Source organism: Parus major, chromosome 3 (genome assembly GCF_001522545.3).
Source record: "Parus major isolate Abel chromosome 3, Parus_major1.1, whole genome shotgun sequence".
Lineage (NCBI taxonomy): Eukaryota > Metazoa > Chordata > Aves > Passeriformes > Paridae > Parus > Parus major.
The window spans coordinates 50528912-50551962 of NC_031770.1; the positions used below are offsets into that span (position 1 = coordinate 50528912).

The 23051-nt window shown below is 41.6% G+C and overlaps 1 protein-coding gene across 1 annotated transcript in view; it reads right to left on the minus strand.

The window, feature by feature from the left end:
• Window positions 1-1533: 1533 nt before the first annotated feature.
• TXLNB (taxilin beta) overlaps window positions 1534-23051 on the minus strand; it is a 34828-nt gene continuing 13310 nt past the window's right edge. Inside the window, exons 5-10 of the mRNA XM_015623057.3 lie at window positions 19320-19514; window positions 17542-17661; window positions 12371-12445; window positions 7146-7238; window positions 5904-5999; window positions 1534-4802 (exon numbers count right to left, since the gene is read on the minus strand). Coding sequence (XP_015478543.1) covers window positions 3999-4802; window positions 5904-5999; window positions 7146-7238; window positions 12371-12445; window positions 17542-17661; window positions 19320-19514 — 1383 coding nt within the window. The 3' untranslated portion in view covers window positions 1534-3998. The remainder of the gene's footprint in view (window positions 4803-5903; window positions 6000-7145; window positions 7239-12370; window positions 12446-17541; window positions 17662-19319; window positions 19515-23051) is intronic.

Consider the following 23051-nt stretch of genomic DNA (forward strand, 5'->3'; position numbering starts at 1 on the left):
GTTTCTGCCAGAGATGGCATTTTATTTTTATTTCTCTGGAAACTGGTGGGAAGCACATGGGAAGAGATGGCATGATGACTAGCAGCGCTTGACCCTTGGGACTTAAGGTTCTTTTCTGTGTGGGATTGACTGTGACACTGTGTGTTCAGTTTGCAACTTTGTTTTTCAGAACCTGAACTAGCTGGCAGTGTGCAGGCTGAAGCTTTCTGGTGTCAGCTTTCTATGTTTTATGCTTTCTATGGTGTCAGCCATAGGGCACCTGGACCACCTAAACTGAGAAATCAGAAATTCCAGAAACCAAATGAATCTCAGCAAATGCTGATTTAAAAAAAAACAAAAAAAGGGAAAAAAAAGGCAAGAAAAAAAAAAAACGCTATTGCTTCTTAATAAGGAAGAAATGGCTACCATCATCACCTCTCCTCACCCCCAAATCTGTGCCTGATTGTAAGGGAATAATTGTGTGGAAAAAAAGCAAGACTGAAGGAGGCAACCATGGAACACACCAGGACTGATGAGACTGCCAGATTAGTAGAATGATGATGATAACAATGAACACTGGGGTGGCAGGTCTCACTTACTGCCTCCAAATGAGTGTTGAAACCTACAGAAATGTGGGTTTCTGTGCCTTGAGAGCAGAGGCATCTGAGGGAAGTGCAGCAGAGCTGTTGTGCAGATGGCCATCCCAAAGGCTTTTCACAAGGATGCTATGCATAGTCAATTTTTTTACTGGGTACCAGTGGAAAAAAAGAGCAAGGGAGGCCAGGAATTAATGTTGAAGAAGAATGAGAGAATGTAGGTTAGCACACAGAAATCTGTGATGGTGATGGTTATTTAATCTTCCAATCTGATGCAGTGGATGATGAAGAGGTGCTTGGTTAAATTTTACAGATTATCCACTTCTACTGAGGGTACTCCAACTTTCCACAGTTCTACAGGCCATGAGATTACACATAAAGTATCTCCATAGTTCGACTCTAAATGCTCTATGCAGCCTGGGATCAGACAGAATTTTCCCTACAATTCTCATCTCCTGTAAACACGTCAAGCCAAATCCTGAAACTAAAAGCTATGGAGGTCACTCTCCTGTGCTTTCAGTGTTGTATGTGTGCATACACTGAAAATGAGGAGGAAATTGCTGGGATAACAGGCAGTTGGTACATGGTATTAAAGAAGAGAAGCAACAGGTGTGTGAGAGAAAATCATAGTAATAGGAGCTGCAAGTACATGAGTGCAGTGTTAGAATTTCAAGGGCAAAAATGAGGAAGGTGGAATAGAGTGGGAGTAATTTTCCCAGAAGGCTGTGTATTTATTCATGAGGAATGATGCTGTAAGAATAAATCATAACCATGTAGGAAGTTTTTATCTGCAGGATTCTTGTCTCCCTGCTTGCTGAAGTTGGAAGGTATGAGACATCAATTACATAATTAAAGATGTGACCATAGTGATTATGCAAAGTGGAACCAATCTAAAGTTGCAAGGCCATTATTATTGCATTGAATATTTGAATGTAAAAGAAAACATCAACAACTGAAGGCTATTTGAAGACAAAGAAGGGTGTATTTAAAGAAAAATAAGTTGGTATCATGCAGGTGGTTACTAAAGTGGCAACATAATAAAACAAAAATTAAAATGCCCAAAACATTAACAAGTATGTAAATAGCATTAATTTTAAAAGTCACCCTACTAACAAACAAAACTTGTAATGGAAACTATATTTCTACCAACTTAACTCAATGGAAACAAAAAAAAAGTGTATCAGGTGAGAATAACTTTTTATCTTAGGATACAGATTTGTTAAAGATTAATGTTTTCACAGGCACATAACTAGCTTGGTTTTCAGAGATGGCCATTCACTTAGGGCTTTGAATCAGAATATTTGATGGGATTCATGTTGCCTAATTTAGATACCTAACAATAGGCGCATTAAATTTGAATTAGTTATCTCGGGCTGGCTCTAGAATCTGAAGAGAAAGATCATCTTCAGAGAGAAAGTAATTCCTTCTGACTTGATGCCAGTCTTATCATGGGATAACTTATCCTCAAAAGATGTTTTTTCTTCTCCACTGCTAATAAAAGGAGCTTAAGATAACTAAAAACTCAAATTATCTACTTTCACATGATTAAAGACATGAGATAAATCCTGTAGGTCTTGTTATCTAACATAAGGCATTCACATTTGAAAACTGTTGTCATAATAGCTACAGGCCATATCCAAACACACTTGGAGTTTATGCTCTGTATACTCCAAGGGGTAGCCCTTGAAAAGGCTAGACGAAGCAGTTCACAGACATATTTACCCAGGGTACAGACCATATTGGCAGTAAGCAAAGATTCAAAGATTCATTTTTGCAGGGTGGCATGCTGGAAGGACTCTGTGGCCACTGTTTCCCACAGTGTGTCAAAGATGACATCTTCCCTCTTGGTTCACCTGTATTTCAACTTTGGCTTGAATGAGTCACTTTGTCTTCAGGGTCTTCATGGGATTTGTCTATAAACATGGGTTTCCTTGATTGTAAGATTTCCCTTTCCAACCTCTAAACATCTTGTTTAATTGGCCTTTTCAAATTCTTAAGCTATCCAGCTCAGACGCTGAATGGCCAGGATGGAATTCAGAGGAAGGAGGTGAGAAACAAGGAATGTGCCCAGAGGATTGTTTTAACCTTCTTTCAAAAAGCCTGCTTACTCTCCTTGCTTGAGACTGTAGAGCTGTGCAGGTAGGTACCCTCTCTTGCCTCCTTCCTTCTTTATCTCCGTTCTTGGCACCAGAATAACCAGTTTCTGACAAGGTGACGTTATTAAGCAATAGCTGTTGGCAGGCAGAAGGGAAGAGCCAGTTAGACAAGAAAGGGGATGAGAATGTAGCCAGTCCCTGGAGGTGTCTGTGAGAGGTATTCCTGCTTTCCTGGTTCTTCTTTGCTTCTGGCTTATTGACTTGTGCTCTGCTTCCAGAATGGGGTGACAGGCAAGTGTCCTCATCCTTCTGGGAGCATTAGCACATGCAGCAGTGCCAGGAGGAAGCTGTGGTTCATGTGGCTGTAACTGGGAGGGACAGCACCATCCAGAAGCATGATCACAGGATTGTTCTGTGTTCTTCTGGAATACATCCTGGTACCTTCCACTCTGCTTTCTGCTCCTTGCCTAGAAACTGGGATCTACAACCAACTTCTGAGCTTCTCACCTCATTTGTGAACTGGAAACAAGCATGATCCCCACTGCCAGCCTTGTGATTTCAAATAGTGTGACAATGTAGCATATTTCTGTTGGATGTAGAAAGAGACTTTCCACCCCTACCTTGGGAACTGCCATCAGTTTGGAAATTGCTCTTGTTTTCAGTTATTTTATGTGAATCTAGAAAAGATCTTTTCCCTTTCCCTCTAATTCCATTCTAGAACACTGAGCAGAAAAGACCAATGGAAGGTAAGGCTGAAAGCTTGTGGGTATTTGGGGCACAGTGCTGAGCGGTCATTTCCTTGCCCAAAAAATTCACCTCTAGTTGTTGCACCACTCCTTGGATATGGCTGACCACATTTATGGTTTCACTATTTTACTTTATAATTATAGATTCCTTCCACCTCATTTATAAAAATCACTGTTTGTCCAAGTAGGCCATCTTTTATGCAATGTCAAAATAAATAGAATTAATTACGAGTCTTTAAATATATGCATGAGAATTGCAATGGTTTTTGAAACATGGAAGTGCAACAGTAAAATTATTTTCCTGAATGAGATGATTCATCATGCCTGGGAAAAAAAAATCCTGTGATTTCATTGTATTTTCATGTCATTAAGGAAATATTATACTTCAAGGAGATGAAGGGCTGCAAAATTTGCAGACCCATTATTACTGGATAGTGGTAGCAAAGAGAAGTGCATTTCATTTGCATACATGAGTGTGTTTTAGGAACCAATTTTTTTTTCTTAAAAAAACAAACATATCCATTTAGAGGACAAAGCAGAGCTCTGGTTTGCAGAAGACAAGCCTGGACACACGGTTGTCTTCAATCCACTGCTTCCATGTCTGTGTCCCCTGTTTGCTCCGCAGACTGACCCTGGACAGATCTATCTGCTGGGTCATTGGCACATTCTGCAGCTTTTGGTGGGCACTGAATGGGTACTGGTGTATTCCCAAGGGAAATGGGTGTGTTTTGTGTGGGTGTTGGCACATTTTCGGGGCTTGCTGGCATGTTTTCAGTGGGTATTGGCATATTCCCAGTGGGTACAAGCACACTCTCGGGAGGCACTGGCACACTTTCTGTGGCTGTTGGCGCCCTGTCTGGAAGTGAGGGTGTGCTTTTGGTGGGCTTTGACACATTCTCAGTGGGCGCTGTCATACTTTCAGTGGGTGCTGGAGTGTGTTCAGTGGGTGTTGGTGTGCTCATGCTGGGCTGCTCACAGTGATTCCCAGCCTCTGAATGTGGAATGAGAGGAGTGGGGGGTTCTGGCACCAGGACAGCATTACTTGTTTGAGTGTCACAGGTCTCTGGATTGCTGCTGTTGCTTGGGAGGGACTCCTCTGCCTTGTGGGACACCCTGAAAGCTTCTGCCAGCTGCTTCAGCATCCGCTTGTCACTCTCATGCAGCTCAATGCTTGCCTGCTCAGAGGGGGAAGGAGTCATTTCAGTATCATCTTCTTCGTCTTCTTCTTCTTCTAAAATGCCATTTCCATTCACCTCTTCTGGGAACTGTGCTTGCTTTATTTTTTTGTACAATTCATTCCTCTCCTCCTGCAGAGCACGGCAAAGGTTCTCTAGTCTCTGGATTTTCAGCATGAAGCACTCATATTCCTTGGACCTCATGGCTTTCTGTGGTCAAAGACATCAGGCAAAGGTACAGGCTCAATCTGAGTGCATGCAATTCATTAGTGAAACTGGCAATTAGGAAATTACTTGAGATCTAAGCAGCCAGCAGCAGAGGATGCTGCTGGGTGGCTGACTTTCACCAACTGCTCTTCAATAACTATGGTCTTTTGGACCAAAGCTTCAAGAGGAAATTCATCCCTGTAACTACAGTGTGTTAACATTCTGGATACATATTCAGATCAATTTCACTCAAATATATATGCCAGAATACCTGCTGATGATCTGGAGAGATGGAAATGCATAGTGGATGTCCATATGGATAAGCAACCAAAAGCCTACTTGGACTTTTGGTTGGTGTGGGTGTGAATTTGGAAGAAAACAAACTGCTTTATATTTTTTGTTTATCTAGATTCTGTTCTGTGAGAGCATCCTGAATTGGAACATTTTCTACACCCAGTGAGTAAAGAAGAGCTAGAGAAATCCATAAAAACAGAAACAGCAATAGTACAGAGCTATAAAGCTGACCAGAAAGATTTGGTCCAAGTTCAGCATATGTTTGGGGTGAAACTTCAGGCAGCCTCTTATCATCTTTGAATGAGTTCCAATGTTTGAATGAACTTCCTTTGCAATGCCCCTGGGACAGTACATTTAAAAGTCTGGTGAGACACAGTACTTGCTTTTGACTCTTAGAGTTTGACTACACAGGAAGTTAATGAAAGGCATGATTTTAAAGTTCATTAGCTAGAACACATTAATTCCCTGAGTGGATGCTCTTATGCAGAAAGTAGCATGAAGTGAAGTAATGCCAATTTGCTTCTATGGGAGAGCATTAAGAATCACCCATTTTTAGAGCACTTAAAATTCAGAGTTACATAATTCAGTTTCTCATGGATGTTGTGGATGCCTGCACAATCTAAAAGCCCTACCAGCTGGGATTGTCTTTTTCTCTAAAAACATTCAATTATCAAGGTAGCTTGAAAGAAAGACCCTTAGATTCAAGAAGACATTTCTCTCTGACTTCTGGGATTTTCAGCTTATCTCGCCTCCTAGTTAAAGCTTTACATGGGAAAAAGGATGCATCTTGAGATGGGATAGACTGCTCACCTCTTCAATCATGTCCAGTAACGCTCTGTTACAGTTCTCAAACCTGGATTTCCATGTAGCAGTATCTTTTTCCAACTTCTTCATTTTCTTTGTCATCTATAGAATCAGGAAAAAAAGCTGAATCACAACAGATATTCCACACTGAAGATGAAATTAGAACAGTCCCTTTATTTGAGTCTTTGGCCCTACTCATAACCCTGCTACCATTGGCTGTAGTGCCTGTGCTGAGTAATAATTGATGCTGAGGGATGGATTTCATTTGAAGTAGCTGCTATATCACTTTCAGCCTCTAGTCTGTAGTCCCAAAAGCAGGACCAGTTGATAATAGCCAACTTCCAGCATACAAACTACCACAAAAACAAAAGGCAAAGAAATGGTGGAATCTGTTTGTCTCTTTGCCAGACTGCAGTGTTAGACTTCTGGGAAGTTAAAGCTCTTCTGAGCCCTCGAGGCCAGGGAAGTTCCCCCTGGACTAGTCACCCCTCTATACTTCATCTAGAACACACCACTAGTTAAATAGCACCATTTTTCTTGCTGGTTTTCTGCAGGCAGAACTCTCTGTGAAGAATTATAAGATGAGGGTTTTGAGTCTTGGCGGCAGAGCAGAACATTGTTTTATGAAAGCAGGTACAATATGTAGATGTGTTTGGTTTTAAACTCATTCAGGAAATAATTACAGGAAATGAGAAGGAAATTTATTTATTTTAAAATAAATTCTTTAAAATTTATTATTATTTTGTTTGTTATTTAAACAGTCTCTTAGACTGTTTCCACATGGTGCAAAGGGGTTGGTGGGCTTCAGCTCTGCCTACACACTCCAGTGGAAAGATGTGAAGCCTATGTCAAACTCTACCAGTGTCAGTCACCCAAAGGTTCTGGGCACTCCTTGGAACATGGTCTGATAAATGTGATCCCAGACTCCCTCTCTGGTATGTCTTAGGGATCTGTACCCAACCACCACATTGAATTTTAGGTGAAATATTTATTCTTCCAGGCATTTTAAGTTTTAGCTGAAATGGAGAGCTTTCTACTCTCCTTTCTGCTGTTCAGCTTGCAGAGCTGAAATCTAACCTGTTGTTGGTCATGGCTGAGTGTGTCCTAAATCTTATTTGAATGTTGATTAAATTATTTTTCAAAATGTGCAGAGATGGCCTCATCTCAGGTAGAATTATTAGAGTGAGAAATTCCAAAATCTAAAAGGAAAGTATCAACTACGGAGTTCAGGCATGAGCTCCTACTCACTTTTTCCATCTCCTGTTTGAATGTGGCAAACACTTCATTGCTTTTGGCCAATGTTTTCTGAAATTCTTCAAACCTCTCAGAGTAGAGAGTGATCTGCATTAACAGAGAAAAAGAACCTTCAGTAATTTCAGAACATCCAGGATGGTGAACTTCTCCTTTGGTAGAAGATAATAAAATAAGTATTGTGTTTGGACATGGAAATTAGCTTCTGTTTGGAGACCATGAAGCACAAACATCAGGGAAAAGAAACTCTATGGATCTTTTTCTGGTTGCAAACTATTATGATTCCTCCATTGCAGAAAGAAAACTGAGTAAGAATAGAAAGAGCCAGACATGTGATTTTAAAAATACCTGGGAGTTACGGATTCCCTATTCTCCTGAATGTTGCAGCTGTGGTGTCCTGAAGAAAAGTAATTCTGTAGATATCAAGACTTCTGAAAACATTTCCCTTGGTCTGATCCCTGGCCCATCTCCATAGGCAAGAACTAACCTGAGCTGGTTCAGCCACTGATGCTGTGCAGGACCATTCCGTGTGATCAACTCAAGGTGAGAGCCAGTGCAAACAGAGCTGTGTCTGAGCTCTAAGCCTTGCTTCACCATATAGATGTCACCAAACCCCAGCTTTGACCTGAGGTTTCAGCCCTGACAGAGCAGGTCAATACTGCCTGGCTGCCTGGCTGTTTGCCTGTCTTGTGGATTACTCAGAGTACTCCTCCAGGCAAGCTGGGACCTGGGTGCTACCCTGGCTATGATGCTTTTGATGTCCAAGTGAGCTGGGGGAGAGGTATCCCCACACCACACTGCAGTCACGGTTTCCCCTCTTCCTTCTTTCCACCTGGTGGCTCAGGCTGTGGCCAGGAGCTGCACAAAGAGTGCTTGATGTGCTTCACTGGACTCCTCTGTTGAGAGCAGGGTCACTGCTCGCTTTCTATGTTACCTGGCAGGTAAGCAAAGCCCACCCTTCACTTTCACACTGCCGTGATTCTGCACTGAATTCCTTCAAGATGCATCCCTGCACCACAGCTTGAGCAAGCTGAGAGGGCACCTTGTCAGCTCTGTTTTGGACTGCAGATGTAGGCAAGGCCAACAAAGACAGAGCAAGCCATCCCCAGCCAGCCTCTTCTACCACTTTCACTTCACTCTGTGAAGCAGAGTGGAAGAAAGTTCTGTTGCGATGTGCCAGCATTTCAGACTACCAGGGCTCTGTATTTTGTGATCAGTTTATACCCGGCAGCCATTTGAAAGTTTATCTGTGGCTGTATTTTGTCATTATTGCAGTATTTTGTATCTAAAATCAAATGGTTTTGGGGGAACAAATGTTTGGAAGATCTGAGGTTGTTTTTTCTGTAAGGTTCTGAGGTTTTGGATTTTTCTGGATGGTTTTGGTTTTGTTGTTGTTTTGTTTGTTTAATGTTGTTTGTTTGTTGTTTTTTTCCCCTTTGGAAAAGAAGAACAGCTCCAGCTTGTTCCATTCCTGCTGGTGCCAGAACATCCCCAGCAGTGTTTAGGTCATCAGACATTTCATCTGTCCAGTCTGGCAGCTCTTAGGAAAAGCAATGGTGTCACATATGGTGGCTGAGGCAGGGTGGGTGCAGAGCACAGGGAGGGTCAAGAGCAGCCTGCAGTATTCCAGTGTGTGGGATTTCTGGTTTCCCCCTCTCTCCACATCAGCAGAGAGCTGGATAAAGGATTATCTAGGAGCTTTTCTTTAGTGTGGTACCAGCCAACTTGCCCCCTCCCCTGATACTACTGTGAAGTTACTGAGGAAAAGGAGATTTAGAAGAAGTTGCTAATAGTGGGGTGGGTTTCATTCTGATTTGGAAACCAGGCACGGTTATATTATGTATCATGTTTGTTCAAGGTAGTTGTTATGGTGCCCCTTGCCACAGCCACAGATGCAGGGTTCCAGCCAAGTATGACCTGGGCTGTAAGGGCCTTGGAGGCTGAGGAGGGTACAGGCAGCAGCTCTTCCCCATGGAGCTGGATGAAGACATGGGAGGTTTACCTGTACAGAGCACTCCATGGTGCCAATATCAGAGCTAGCTGACATGAATCTTGCATGTCTGTATTCATATAAGGCTATAGCCAGAGCTGTGACCTAGGCACAAACAAAAACTCAGAGGGATTTGTTTTAGCAGGACAAGTTCCACAGCCTCGGTGGGACACTGGTACCAAGTGTGTCAATGGAACATTGGCATTTGGAAGAGATATCACAGCTCTAGGGAGAAATGCCTGAACATGCTAAAGCCAGGTGACGGAGCAGTGGTGGGAGCCAGAGAACTGAGGCTCCTAGCCCAGATCTGCTTTAAAAAAGCTCACCTTGATTCTGTCTCTGCTTTCCTTCCAAAATTGAGTATCGTTTAATTAGGTCAAAAATATTTCACATTTGAACAGGGCAAGCTCTGACCTCAGCTGGGGCCCTAAGCAGCACCATAGCACTAAGAATAGCTTCTGCAGTTTAAAATGAATAATAAATGAATGTTTTCATAGTGTCTGGGAATGGGCTGTGAGAGATGTCACTCACTTGGAGCATGCACTTGTGCTCCAAGGTCAGGGAGACAAGGATCCCCTTGCCATATCCAGCAGGACTGTGTGGGCAGTGGGGGCAGAGGCAGCACTGCTGTGAGTGCAAGGCCTTGGGGGAAGGGAACTGGGGGCTCCTCAGCATTGCCATGCTGAGAGGGTGCTACGATGGGGACACCCCTTTGGCCTTGTTATATTCTAGGTTGCTATGGCTTAGTGGTTGCACTGTGCTGGCTACCAAAAATTAAAGGTCTTGGCTGGCTTCTTAATTTTTATTTTGTTTCAATGTGTGGAGCTAAAATAGTCTGCCTAAACATCATGCCTGGGAAGCACCACCACAGTTTTGGTGTCCCTTCTCAGCTGGTGCCAGATCCTTGTCACCATTTGGAGTGCCAGATTTGTCTGTCTCTGGCACATTGTGCCATCCAGAGATAGGCTGGCATGAACATGATGTCCCCAGCTCCTTCAAGGAAGAAGTGGGTGTTCATCACCTCCTCTAAAACAGAGTGATATCTCACTGTGAAGGTTATATTATGGCTTCTCCCTATCTCACTGACCCAACATCTTCTCATAAATTTCCATGCAGCTGTTCCTCTGTTGATCATAGAAAGACTTGTGTTAGAAGAGACCCCAAAGACCATCTCTGCCATGGGCAGGTTGCTCAAAGTCCCATCCAACCTGTCTTGGAACACTTCCAGGGATGGGGCATAATATCTATTTATTGCTTTGTGTTGTTTGCATCAAGGTGCTCTTTATACTCTTTCTGTTCTGCACTTGCACAACACCTTGCATGATAGCATCTGGTCCATGAGGGACGTCCTTTGATGCTACCACACTGGAAATAATAAAAATTCACAAAAATAATATCAACAATGTTATTATCCCCAGTAATTCCGAATGAAGGCTGATATATAAGTGACAGAGCTCTCACACTTGAGCAACAGACTTAACTGCATGTTTCATTTCAGAAAGTAAATCACCTAATTTTTGTCTGCACAAGTCTGCAAGGGGCACATGTATTCTCAGTGCCTTTACAGACTTGTTTGACTGGTGTTTTCTAAAAACACCTTTTCTGTTTCAAATGTTCTAGTTTTTATCAATACCTCCAGCTTCATTAAACTGGCTATGGAGGTCTGCCTGAATAATTTTTTTTTTTCATCTGGTTAAACATAAGAGTTTCATTAAAACCACTCTGAGAAAATTAGGAGTGGGTTTGCAGCCAGGACAGACTCAGAGACTTTTGAGGTTTGATTGCAGAACCTGTGAAACTGTTGTCAGCAGCAGTTTATATGATGTTCTTCACTGGCTTATCTCAGCCTCTGAAAAAACATGTGAAAAACTAAACCCCTCTTAGCATGTTTCCAGGTTTTCAGTTTAACACTGTCTTTTCTTGATGGCTCAACAGGTAGCAATAAAATTAGACCATCTGCAAGAAAAAAGCTGAGACAACTTGCCTGTATGATTAGCTATGAGCAAGGCTAGGCACCTCCTGATGGGTGAGGAGATTGGCAGCTGCAAGAGGAGCCGACAGACTGACACCACCCCCCCCCCCAAGGTTCTTCTTGGGGACAATCTCACAGACAGATCAAAGAATCTACATAATTATTTCTTAAATCTAGAAAAATCTACTGATACTCTCTTTTTTTGATGTCATCTAGTGTTCTCACTCATTGATTCAAAGTCTCACTCGACTATTCAATGTGATTATTGCATTGCTCACAAAGTGTAGTATATTCTGCCTACTTCCTGGTTTTACTGCCTTTCCCTCCAGCTTGACTCCTGGTGTCATTTTGGTGAGTAATTTTATTTTATTGAAAGTTTCAAATTACAGTTAAGCACTGAAATCCTAGACTCCCCTCTCTGTAAGGCTTTAGCAGACAGAATTCTTGTTAGTGAAAATGCTGCCTTTGCACTCCAGTCCAGAAAAGCATATGGGGTGCAAAAGCAGCATTTTCATGAACAGGAATTCTGTCTAGAAAGGCAGCAGTTCCAGTTTGGTAAACTTGTTTCCTAATATGTATGTACTTCAGTGCTTTGCTGTATTAGAAATCTGCCTGAAGGGTAGTTACGGCAAATAATGAAGGCACACACATTGTTCTGTGGTTGAGCACTGCAAACACCCATAAATCAGCACTGTAGAATGATTAGGGTCAGAAGGGACCTTTAAAGATCATGAGTCCAATCCTCCTGCCTTAGGCAGGGACACCTTCCACTGACCAGATTGCTTCAAACCCCATCCAGCCAGTCTTGAGCACTACCAGGGATGGGGCATCCACAACTTCTCTGGGCAGCCTTTTCCAGTGTCTCACCATCTTCACAGCAAAGCATTTCTTCCTCATATGTGAAAGAAGCCCCCCCTCTTTCACTTTAAAACTGTTACCCATTATCCTATCACATTCCCTGGCAAAAAAAATCTCTCTCCATCTTTATAAACCTATTTTAAATACCAAAAATTTGGAAAAGGGCCTTCTCTTCTCATCTTTAGACTAAACAAGCCACATGCCAGAGTATGATTTGCAGTATGGGCATTACCTTACAGTTGGCTCGAAAATAACCTGCTTCATTTGCAATAGTCTATGGGATATAGAATGAGGCTAGAAGGAATACACAGAAAGTAGTTTGCATACTTTACCTGGGATGTGCCTCATGGGTTAAAAACAGGCAAACAAAGGCACACCATGCAATCACCTCTCCTACGTCACCTGTGCCTGTAGGACAGTCTCTTGCTCCTTTAACATTTTGGCCTGGAGCTTCCATTCTGCAGCTTGGTTCAGGAGCTGTGTTTTAGGCAACAGAGAGAAAATTGTTAGGTCCCTAGATTATCAGTTGGAAATCCTCATCCTCCAGCTACTTATGTTACTGTGATAAGGAGTGATCTAACTTTCACGTGAATATAGCTAGAGCAGTTAGGTAAGACAGACAATTTAGTGTTACCCTGAGACATGGGACGGGCTATTTGCTTTCCAAAGGCATATTTGGGTAGGAGTTCAAAACCTATTTGGAATTAAGTGTGCAGTACAGTGGGCTATAAATAGTGTGGTATTTAACCACATCTTCACCAGACCTTTAGAGAATGGTTATACTTTCTGGCCAATTCATTTCAGCACAGCTCCAGCCAAATTCCTGCTCTCCAGTGAATGGCAAACCCTTTTGCAGTAATGACCATGAGTTAGTGTGTGGGTACGGTCACAGTCAGATCTGCATTAAAAAAATCTGTGAGTTTTCAGAAAGCCAATGCATAGTAAATGTCATACATTTACTCCTGTGTGTTATCTTTGGGTGCTGTTTGCACTGACAAGTGGAGAATTCCAGCTCAGGGTGATAAATATCTCAGGTTCAGTAGGCAGCCCACTAGGAGCTTGACTGCAGTTTCTTTCCTGGCTTCTCCTGAGAAGGTGTGCTTCCCTGCTCCAAGTTGTTTGGCAAAATCACATTCTGACGTCCAGATCTGATGTCCAGATAAAACAGGTGGAGGATTGGTCAAGGCTGAATGAATTGTAGGAATGAGGTGTGCAGAGACCTTTCCTAGCTACAGTTCTGAGTAAGCACTTCCAAAGTACACAGTAATATTTTAGCAATTGGTTTAATCTGAAAGCAGGAAACATTTACCAGAGTGTTAAAGGAATGTCCATGTCATCTACCAAACATTTATAAAGTGTTTTATTAGTCAGGCCAAATATATTTTAGAAAAAGAATGCTAATGATAGCTTGAGAAATGAGACATAAAGAAGTTATTTTGCCACAGGATTTTGCTCTGTTGGATTAAATTGTACTTAAATTGTACTGTAAATTGTATTTAAAATAGCACAGCTGGGCTCTGAAAATATATTGAAATTAAAGGGACTGTGTACGTCAGTGGATCATATACTGGAAGTGAAACGTGAGTAGAAGCACATGCAGAAAATATATTTGATCCCCAGTAAAAATTTTTATTCTAACCATTTTATTGGAAATAAAACATGTAAACTATGCAAATACCACCTGGAAAAAGAGCTGAGGATGAACCCCAAAATGCTGACTGCCTCCAGCTGTTTGTGGCACAGAGACTATCTGAATTAGACTTTCTACATATATAAACAAACATATATTAGCTCCAGAAAAATATTTCTTCCATCAATTCAGCCTTTTGATTTGGACCTACTGAATTTTTTGCCATCTAAAGTTTCCTAGACAGGAATGTTTTACAGCTCAATTATGAAGAAATTCTGTGTTGTACTTGTTTTATACCTGCCTCTTAATATTCCTTTTGAGAATTTAATTTGTTGTTTGGTTCTATGGAATAAATCAAGTTCTTGAATTCAGATCTCGTTGATTAAAATTTCAAATAGGTTGTGTCATGGCCAGTAAAAAGAGCTGGTATAGCTTAAATGAGCATCAGTTTGTGCATTTATTTTCTCAGAAGAGGGTATGCTTAACATATGCAAAAAAGGGTTTTTTTAAAGTTTGGATGAAATCTGGATTTTTAAGTTTCACCTTTCTTTGATATCTACTCTTTTAGAGTGTTTTTTAGAATTTATAGTGTTTGAATGATTTAATTAAAAGTGCTCTGAAAGCCTTCTGAGCTACCCAGTCCCTAGGCCAGTCATTACTTCTAAGAACTGGACTTTTATCTGTAGTGCTTTAATCTCAGCTAGGGTTACCCCTATACCCAGTGTGACTGGAATAAAGAAAAGGTCCCACCTCCTGCAACATGTCTTTGGCCATAGCATAACAAATGGACAGAGAAGGCAAAGAAAAGTTGCTTCTTTTGCCTCTTAATGAAATCCCTCTTATTGACCCACATAACTTCTGCAGTGAGTAAAAATCCAAGCGTTAATAAACTCTTCTGTAATGGAAGCCACTGTGAGGCTTGCTCAAATTAGCACACATTCTTATGCAGCCTGAGGTCATCTGCAAACACCAATCTGGGAGAAAATGAATCAGAACTGATACATTTATTAATAGACTATAAAGTGGTAACAAGGAGGCTGAAGTATCAAGAAATGAATAAATATTGCATGTGGTGTTTACAGAGCAGCACTTTAGTGAAGCGTGGTGATGATACACTATTATTAGAGCTATGATAGCTGCTGGAGGCCCAGACAGTCACAGGGGCTGGCTTAATGAAAATTAAGCTTCTCTTTTTGCTGTCAGACTCTGTAAATTCCAATTATGTAGAAATGTGACCAATACCTTGCAGTCATATACTTGAAAGCCATAGATGCTTTAAACTGCAATTAATTACTCATCAAAGTTTGTATTACAAGTGCTAAAAATGTTTGGTATGGGGAGAAGAAGTACAAGTAGTGCCCACCCGTTGTGGCATGGTGGTAAAATTGCATCCTTAGATCAAGCTTAGGTCTCTTTGAGGAAGCCACATATTATGAACCATTGCTGCTTCAGTAGGGAATTGCATTCTTTGATGCATGTGTAGAGTGAACTGTGCAAGCAATGAGACAACCTCCTTCTGAGGTGTACAGACTCTGCAAGAGGGAACATCTCTCATTGTCTGAGGTAAAGAAGTTTTGCTTAGGGGCAAAAATTCCCACATGAAGAAGTGCATGGGAAAGCATCATAATGAGCCCTCAAAGAGTAATCAAATAGGTAAAAGAATACAATAATTTTCATTTAAGAACACCTGCAAAATCCTGCAGCAAAGGTCATACACAGGGATGAGAAAATTCTATGGAGAGAAAGGTTCTGAAAACTGTTCTAACTTTGCACATTAGCGAGCTGGAGAGTGTTACAGCTAAGTGAGAGAACTCCATCACAAGCACCTTGATTTAATACATACATGTATATACATTACTCCCACAGACACTATCACAATAGCTGGGTGGGTGGGAATAAGAGCACATCAATAGGACGGAGGTGGGAGCCAAGTGTAGGCCAGCTCTCTGGGTGCTGGGCTACCTGTGAGGAATTGTGACATACCTAATTATGCCTTGACTCATTGCATGGCTTTTGGCCTTAATTTCTGTAGCTAAATCTATATTGCTTTGAGGTGATGTTAACCATACATCACCAGCCTGCCTCAAGGACAGGATTTTTAAGCATTCATTTGGACAAGGGAAAAATATTCTTTGTACAAAGTACATACCATTATACACCCACTGTGTAAAGGTTTTGTAGCTTGTTTTCAAACCTGTTATTTCTTACACACAACAAAGCCCAAAAGAAAATCTTCTACTCCCAAGTGGTAACTTTCAGTGCTTTAAAAGAAATGCAAATACCAAGACTGTGCATACCAGTTCTGGAAAATACACACAAAGAAGTTTTGAGTAAAACAGGGACAAGTCATAGGTGACAAGCAGCCCCAAAACTCATGCTTTGAGAGGTGCAGCATGAGAGGTAATTGACACAAGGATCTAAATGCCAGTTTTCCACAGAGCCAATGACTGGTATTATTCATCTTCTGTTTTGTTTTGTATTTTTTTTTTTCTTCTCAGCATTTGAAATCTGGTGTTCATTATCAGAACTCCCAGTGACATCAGTAAAGTAAACACATATTTGCCATTGTAAGTGATTTCTTGGACATCTGGAGTTTTCTGGAGTTTAAATCTGCCAAGAATCAATGGTCATGAATGAAATATTGGAGTTTGGCTTTATGTAGGTTTCAGAGTGAAGGGGAATAAGTCAGCTGGACTACAAGTTTTCATGCAGTGATATGCAGATCAGCACAGAAAAGCCTCAGATCCTTTTCACCCTCACTCTTTAGCTGGGAGTAAAGCTGAGCAGGAGTGGGTGTTCCAGCTGCAAGATCATTGCAGAGAAAGAGGATAAATGCTCTCATGGGCTGTTTTTGGTAAGAGGTGTATGCTGTTTTCCCCTTGTGTTCTAACCACAAGTCTTAGAGCCCCATATTTTCATCTGTTTTGAGTTGAGTATTTTAAAATACCCGTTAGAGCCATGCCAGTGCTAATACATCTGTTTCCAGATATGCGGAAGGGATAAATGTCCTCTCTTTATAGTAATCTCTCATGCTGCTCCTGAGTTAGCTGGAGGACTGGTGAAAATGAAAGCTTTCTTCCAGCTAATGAGAGCCTGTCATGCCCTCTGAGATCTGCTGCCTCCACTGAGAAGAGGGACCACGTGCCTGCGTTGAACTCCGATCCTTTGTAGATGTGAGGATTGCTGTGAAAATACCAGGCAGTCTGGGAAAATTAATTTTAGTCTGATTGAGTCACAAAATGTGTGAGACTACAGATGGAGGAGCGTACTTCTCCCATCCCAGCTGTGCCTGCACAGGACATCCCTCCTGGAGCTGCTTTTCCTTGTCCCCCTGCTAGAGATGTCCCCTCCTCCAGAAAGGGAGGAAGAGCAGACAAAGCTGCTAAACAGACCCAGACCCTGGCTGCCTGAAAGAGGCACTGGCAACCAGTGTACAGAGTGTAATAGAGAAGGGGAGGCTTTGTAAGAGCAAGTGGCTCCTGTGGATTCCTCCACTGGCAAAAGTGGATCCATGGCAGGATGCCTGGGGAGCCTTGGAACCTGGGGGAATAGCAGCCTTCAGCCATTTCACTTCAATTCTTGATCTCCTCTCTGGTGGTTTAGATGTGTGCATTTATTATGTGGGGAGATGGAGTATCAAATACCAGAGACAACTGAAAACTAATGGCATCACCTGACCCAACATCACGATGTACCAACTGCACAGTAACAGTGAGTTAGCTGAAGCCATCTGGGCTCTAACCCACTGCTCTGCAGTGTGCTCCTAAAACTGAAAATGCCAATGAAAGCAGCCTTTCAGAGGCTGTTCCTTTGCATTGATGGTAGCTATAAAAACTTCTCTGCTACTGTACCCCAGATTGGACCTGAATATATTAGTGAAATAGCATGCAGGGGTTTTTTTTGGCCTAAAGCTAGATAAAAGACAAATTAGAAGGATAGGTACATATTCCTTTTCTTTCTGATGTCGCTCCTCAGCTTCCTTCATCATTTCCTGAGACTGTTCCAACTTGGCATCCACCAGCTTCTGTTGAAGTTCTCTGTGCTTAAATATTTTATCAAGGTGCTGTGAAAAAAAATAAATTTTGCTGAATGTGCAGGTTTAATTATCTACATAGACCTTCATGCTTGTACATGTACAGCTATTTACTGGAACACTTGAAAGACAAAATCATTGCAAAACAAGAAGACACTCAACTATTGCAATTACTAAAAAATTACAGTTCTGATAAGAACAAACTGTGCCAGAATTAGCATGGGAAGGGAAAGTGGTGTACATTATAATTTTTGATTTATTGTAAGAAAAAAAAAGCCTTAGCATCTTTGCCAGTTCTGTGGTCTACATATAAAGTAATCAATATAATCTAGTATGACTGAAGATCAAATAATTGCTCATCAATAATAAATATGCTAGGGACACACTTTTTTTTAATTGTTAAATGGCCAGTGGATCTAAGCCACAGTGTGGATGACAGTGTAGACACATTGCACCTGCAGTACTTTGGAGCACGTGCACAGCCCATGACATGCTCTGTGTAAATACAAGCCCAGTGCATCCCCTTTGGTCTGGCCACACGTGCACAACAGAGAGCCTGGGTGACAGGACATGAGTGGGGATCTGGAGACAAGACCAAACAAACTAGAGGCGTCCCCTAGCCTGTAAAATATCTGCCTCCAAGGTGACTTTCAGGAGCTGAATGTTGCTGATAGCCTTCTTCACTCTTAATTCACTTAGATAAAATTCATAGGAGCAATTATTCTGAGTGCGTCCCTCTGGTTTACATTTCCTTCTCATAGACACCACAAGAGAGGAGTGTACATTTCCTTCATTCAGTATAGGACTTCATACATGATTCAGCAGATTTGGAAAAAGCAGGTATTGTATCAGTCATTCCAGATTGTAAAGACAGATAACTTATGTTTAATTCAGTATGATAATGCTGTCTGATTGCACTGAGGCTCACCGTAAATGTATTTAGAAACTATAAAAAGACCCATTGTGATATTTGTTGATGTTTGTCATAAAATAAAAAAAAAAATAATGGTAGTCTGGGATTTTACTGGAGGATTTTTTTCTGGTCAAAATTTTCTGGCCAATTCCAATGTATACAGAAAGAATAATTTCCCATCTGTCTACTATCTGCTGGATCTCAGTGAGCATTGTGCCTGCAAAAAAAGGAATCTATTTCAATTCAAGGTGTCACCTTTATCTGCCATCCTAATTTTCTGCTTTTGGGAAAGGGTCAAATAGTTTACATCAGAGCCCTTCTCAGCAATCTACTTCTGGAGAGAACAAAATATGTTTGTTGTCACCCGCAGAACAGGCTGTCTAAAGAAATGGGAGCTGGGATGTACTCAGTGGGAGCTTAGTGGGAGGGAGGAGAGGCATGCAGGGGGAGGTCCCCAGGGATTTAGGGGAGCTGTGACAGGGTTGGGGCAGTTTAGCAGACAGCTGGCACGTCTCGCTGCTCGGGTGCCCCAGCCCCTCTCCCCAGAGCGTCAAGGCTGCCGGGGCAGGGCGCTGTCCCACGCAATTCCATACCCGCTGAGACCGGAATGTGCTGCAGGCACAGTGCTCCTCAGATGGCAAAACACGGTGGGGGCTACTCTCATTATCCCTGTGAGACACCCGAATGATGGCCAGGCTGCTGGCTGTGCTTCCTGCTTCCCCTGGGACAGCTGGGTGTGCTGCCCTGCCCAGCCAGCAGTCAGGGCACTGCTCACCTCTTCCCGCAGCTCATACTGGTCAATGATGCTCTTCAGCTTCTCTGCCAGCTCCGTGTTCTCCTGGCACAGCTTCATGTTCCTCTCACTTTGCTGCTCGATCTGAGCCTGGATTTCACTCAGTGTGCCCTGGAAGTGATTAGTTATTTCTTTCCTCTTCTCATCTTCCTCCCGTGCCCTCTGGATTGTTTCCTCCTGTTGTGGAATGGAAGAGAACACAGTAAGTGAGAGGCATAATAAACAGTTCCAGAAAAAATACTGTTTTAGAGTAGCATAAGGCTTCCCTTTGAAGGATTATATGTGCTTGCATTCCTCTTTGGAGATTTTCTTGCTTTCATCTGCTCCAGCATTAGGCGTGATTCTAAATTTACAAAGCAAATTACACAGTGGACTTGAAAAAATTAGGGAACTAAGAATTTGCATTTATAAAGATGGATGTAGAGCAGAGCTTCAGGTCAAAGCAAGCCTGAAGGAGAGGACATACATGAATGTCATGATTCATGATACTGCATCACAGCTTTTGCTTCGGAAAAAGATATTTAGTGGAAGCAGTCAAAAGCACTTTTGTCAAAATCCTCTTTGACTAAATTAAAAAATCAGCCTTTACAATGCCTCGATTTCACAAGGAATCTTCATGTCAAATTCATGGCCTTTGGGATTTAAATTTTTAAGAGAAATCCATCACTTGCTAAAGAATCCCTTCCAATTCCTCAATTTTCCTTCCCTAACTTTTAACTGACATGAACATTTGCTCTAATTTACTAGCTAGTGAGTACAAGGAAAGCTTGTATGTTGTTTCCTACAGAATCAAAGCAGACATTCAGATTTAATTTTCTTCCCATTATTGAAGTTCTGTTTTAGATTTGTTTATATAAAAGACAATGCAGAAAGAATCTGGATTCATTGCTTTGGATCCAGAAATACAGACTATTTTTTTGCCTTCCTCATTTTCTTCCAGGGCAGTTTGCCCTTCTGGGGAACGTAATCCTAATGTAGGATGGCTAGGACCATATCTGCTGTAGTTACAAATCAATCCAGGACCACGTTAAAAACTTACTCCACAGCACACAAATGGCATACTCTAATAAGGCTCCAACTAGCATAGTAATTTGCATTAAAAATCTCTGGTAACACTGCATATGGATATTTTCTAGAAATATATTTGAATAAAGCCTTAGCTGACTCTAACAAGGTATAATTTGTGTCACGAATGTGGCATAGCAGGTGTTGATTCAGGCCCTGCTCATGAAGTAAGGTGAATACCAAATGACCCAATTTCTGCTTAGCATGCACAACACGAGCCTGATCTAGGACAGCTGCTGTTCAAGGTAGGGCATGTTTGTCCTTTTGTGGTCCAGGGAGCGATAGGGATGGCAATGCCTTGGATGATGGGAGGAAAGCAATGGAGCCATTAATAATACCCTGGTGCACAGAAATCACCACAGAGCCCTGCAGTGCTCTGCAGTTCACACAAGAACCTGTGTGTGTATTCATAAACAGAGTAATACAAAGTGTGACTTTCCTCAAGGGACTCTCCCTCCTAGGAGGAAGTAAGAATTTCATGTGGAGCTGGGCAAATGACTTGGGGGTTGGGTCCTGGTTCAGTACCAGGTGTGGAAATTGGACACACAGAAAATTTGCAGCAAGATGAAAAAGAAGCTCTCCAATATTTTTTTTCTCAGCTGGTGAGAATGATTTTGAAACATTTTGCTTGACCAGCAACTGAGCTGTTCATAAGTATTTTTTGTTCAAATCCTTTTAGCAGAAGAATGCACTTTCAAAGTAGAGTTAAAAATGCTGCTCAGAAGGTGTTTTAAATCTACCGCTTTAGCATTTCCAAAAGGAAACATTTAATTTTCTTTTGAAAGGGCATATTTACAAACAATGTCATCCTTTGTATTTTTATTTTAAACGTTTTCCAAATTTGACTTGAATTCCTAGGTAGTTTTGATTACGAATTCCACTTTATCTCTAAGAACTGATTAAAAAACCCCTCATTCCTCTTAGTTCTCCATTCCATATGTGCAGCCCTGAGCAGGCAAAAGAGTGAACAAGTGCTTCACTTGGAGAAGTCAATGATAAACTTGCACATCTGAAGTCCTCTTTCTATGGCTTCAAAATATCCTTCCTCAAAAACATTTTATTGTTATAACACAGGTAGCATTATAATGTTGCTACCATGATTTAAATATCTCCAGAGTAATAAGTCCATATGACTATAAAGCAAAAAAGGTGGACTGTGCATATGTCACACCAAACAGTTCTGTTACAAGGTGAAACAAGACATCCTGAGACTACCAATCATGCAAATTTTAAAAACCCAACCCTCTGTATTTGTGTTACTCAGAGGATCTTATTTCCTGCTCTTCTGAGGTAGAAAATTGATACAATACAGAGCACAGAGACAATACAAAGATTTGTGGTTAAAGACATTGAGCCAGCAAGCATTTATTTGAAGGATGCTCTGTATCTGTTCTGCTTTACAGAAAAATATACTTGAGAAGGATATTTTCTTGGGGGCTGGTATGTGTCCTGGGGAGCTCCTCAGAAGCTTTCATTTGTTAAATCCTTGAGATCCCAGTCACAGATTAAGGATGGGTGGGGGTGAGGGGAACTGGCTGAGCAGGACAACAGTGTGGCTACAGCACTGAGCAGAGACTAGCCATAAACTATTCTCTTTTCTCTGCCCTTTGGGAACCTTTGCATTCCATGTTTACCCTTTCAAACATATGTTTTTGTCCTAGTGCAATATTGCTTTTGCTCTCATGTTTTGCTGCCAAGAATGTAGGAATGCATTGAGTAAAACCTTGTTAAAATTAAGACAGGATATTTTACAGTTTGGGATTTAGCACAGGAATGCGAGATCATTTGTGAACAGAAGAGTGTGATTGATACTGGAATTTTTCTCGTGCATCTCTGGGACAGTTCCAGAAGACTATTGGTCTGCTGAAGCCATATCAGCTAAGATAATATGAACAAGGAATCCTTTTTTCAATGAACTGTGCTCTTCATTCCCAGGCACCACAATCTGAGCCAGTTTGGAGCTGAGCCCATAACTGAGGCTGTTGACTTTTGTGACATTTGTATGAAAGTCATTGCTTAATGCCTGGTGGCAGGAAGGATGAGGGACCTGAGATGTTCGTGTCATTACAAGATGCTAAGTAGCTACCAGACTGTCAGATAATTGGCAGAACATGAACTCCATGCAGAGAAATGAGTTGCTGTTGCTCTGAGCAGAGCTGCTCTCTATTGCTGTGGGAACACATTTCACTATTTCACCAACCTTTATTCTGCTTTTCTTGGAGGGAGAATGAAACATCTGTGTAACTGCAAGGAAATCATCAGAATAGCTGGACTGCACGTGAGAATTTGAGGCTGGTATCCAATAATAACCAGAAATTTTTCTTCTCTGACCTGCCCTGTGGATTTTCAATGCAGCTCTGCATTGCATATTCATCACCACTTGGCTACATGGATCTGCAGTTAATGGGAATTCCACACACCAGATGAGTGAAGATGACATTTACATGATGTGATGTGCATATAATGTACCACATGGTAAGTCAGAGGGGGTTTCTGATCTGGGCAGGCCAGGTTTCTCCTTTGCTATTGAAATGACACAATCTCCTGGCCTCTATTTTCCATGTTTTGAAACATAATAAGAACCGTTCATTCCAAGTATTAAAAAATTATTAATCTCTGTCCTGCTAAAACCAAAATAAAAATGTTTAA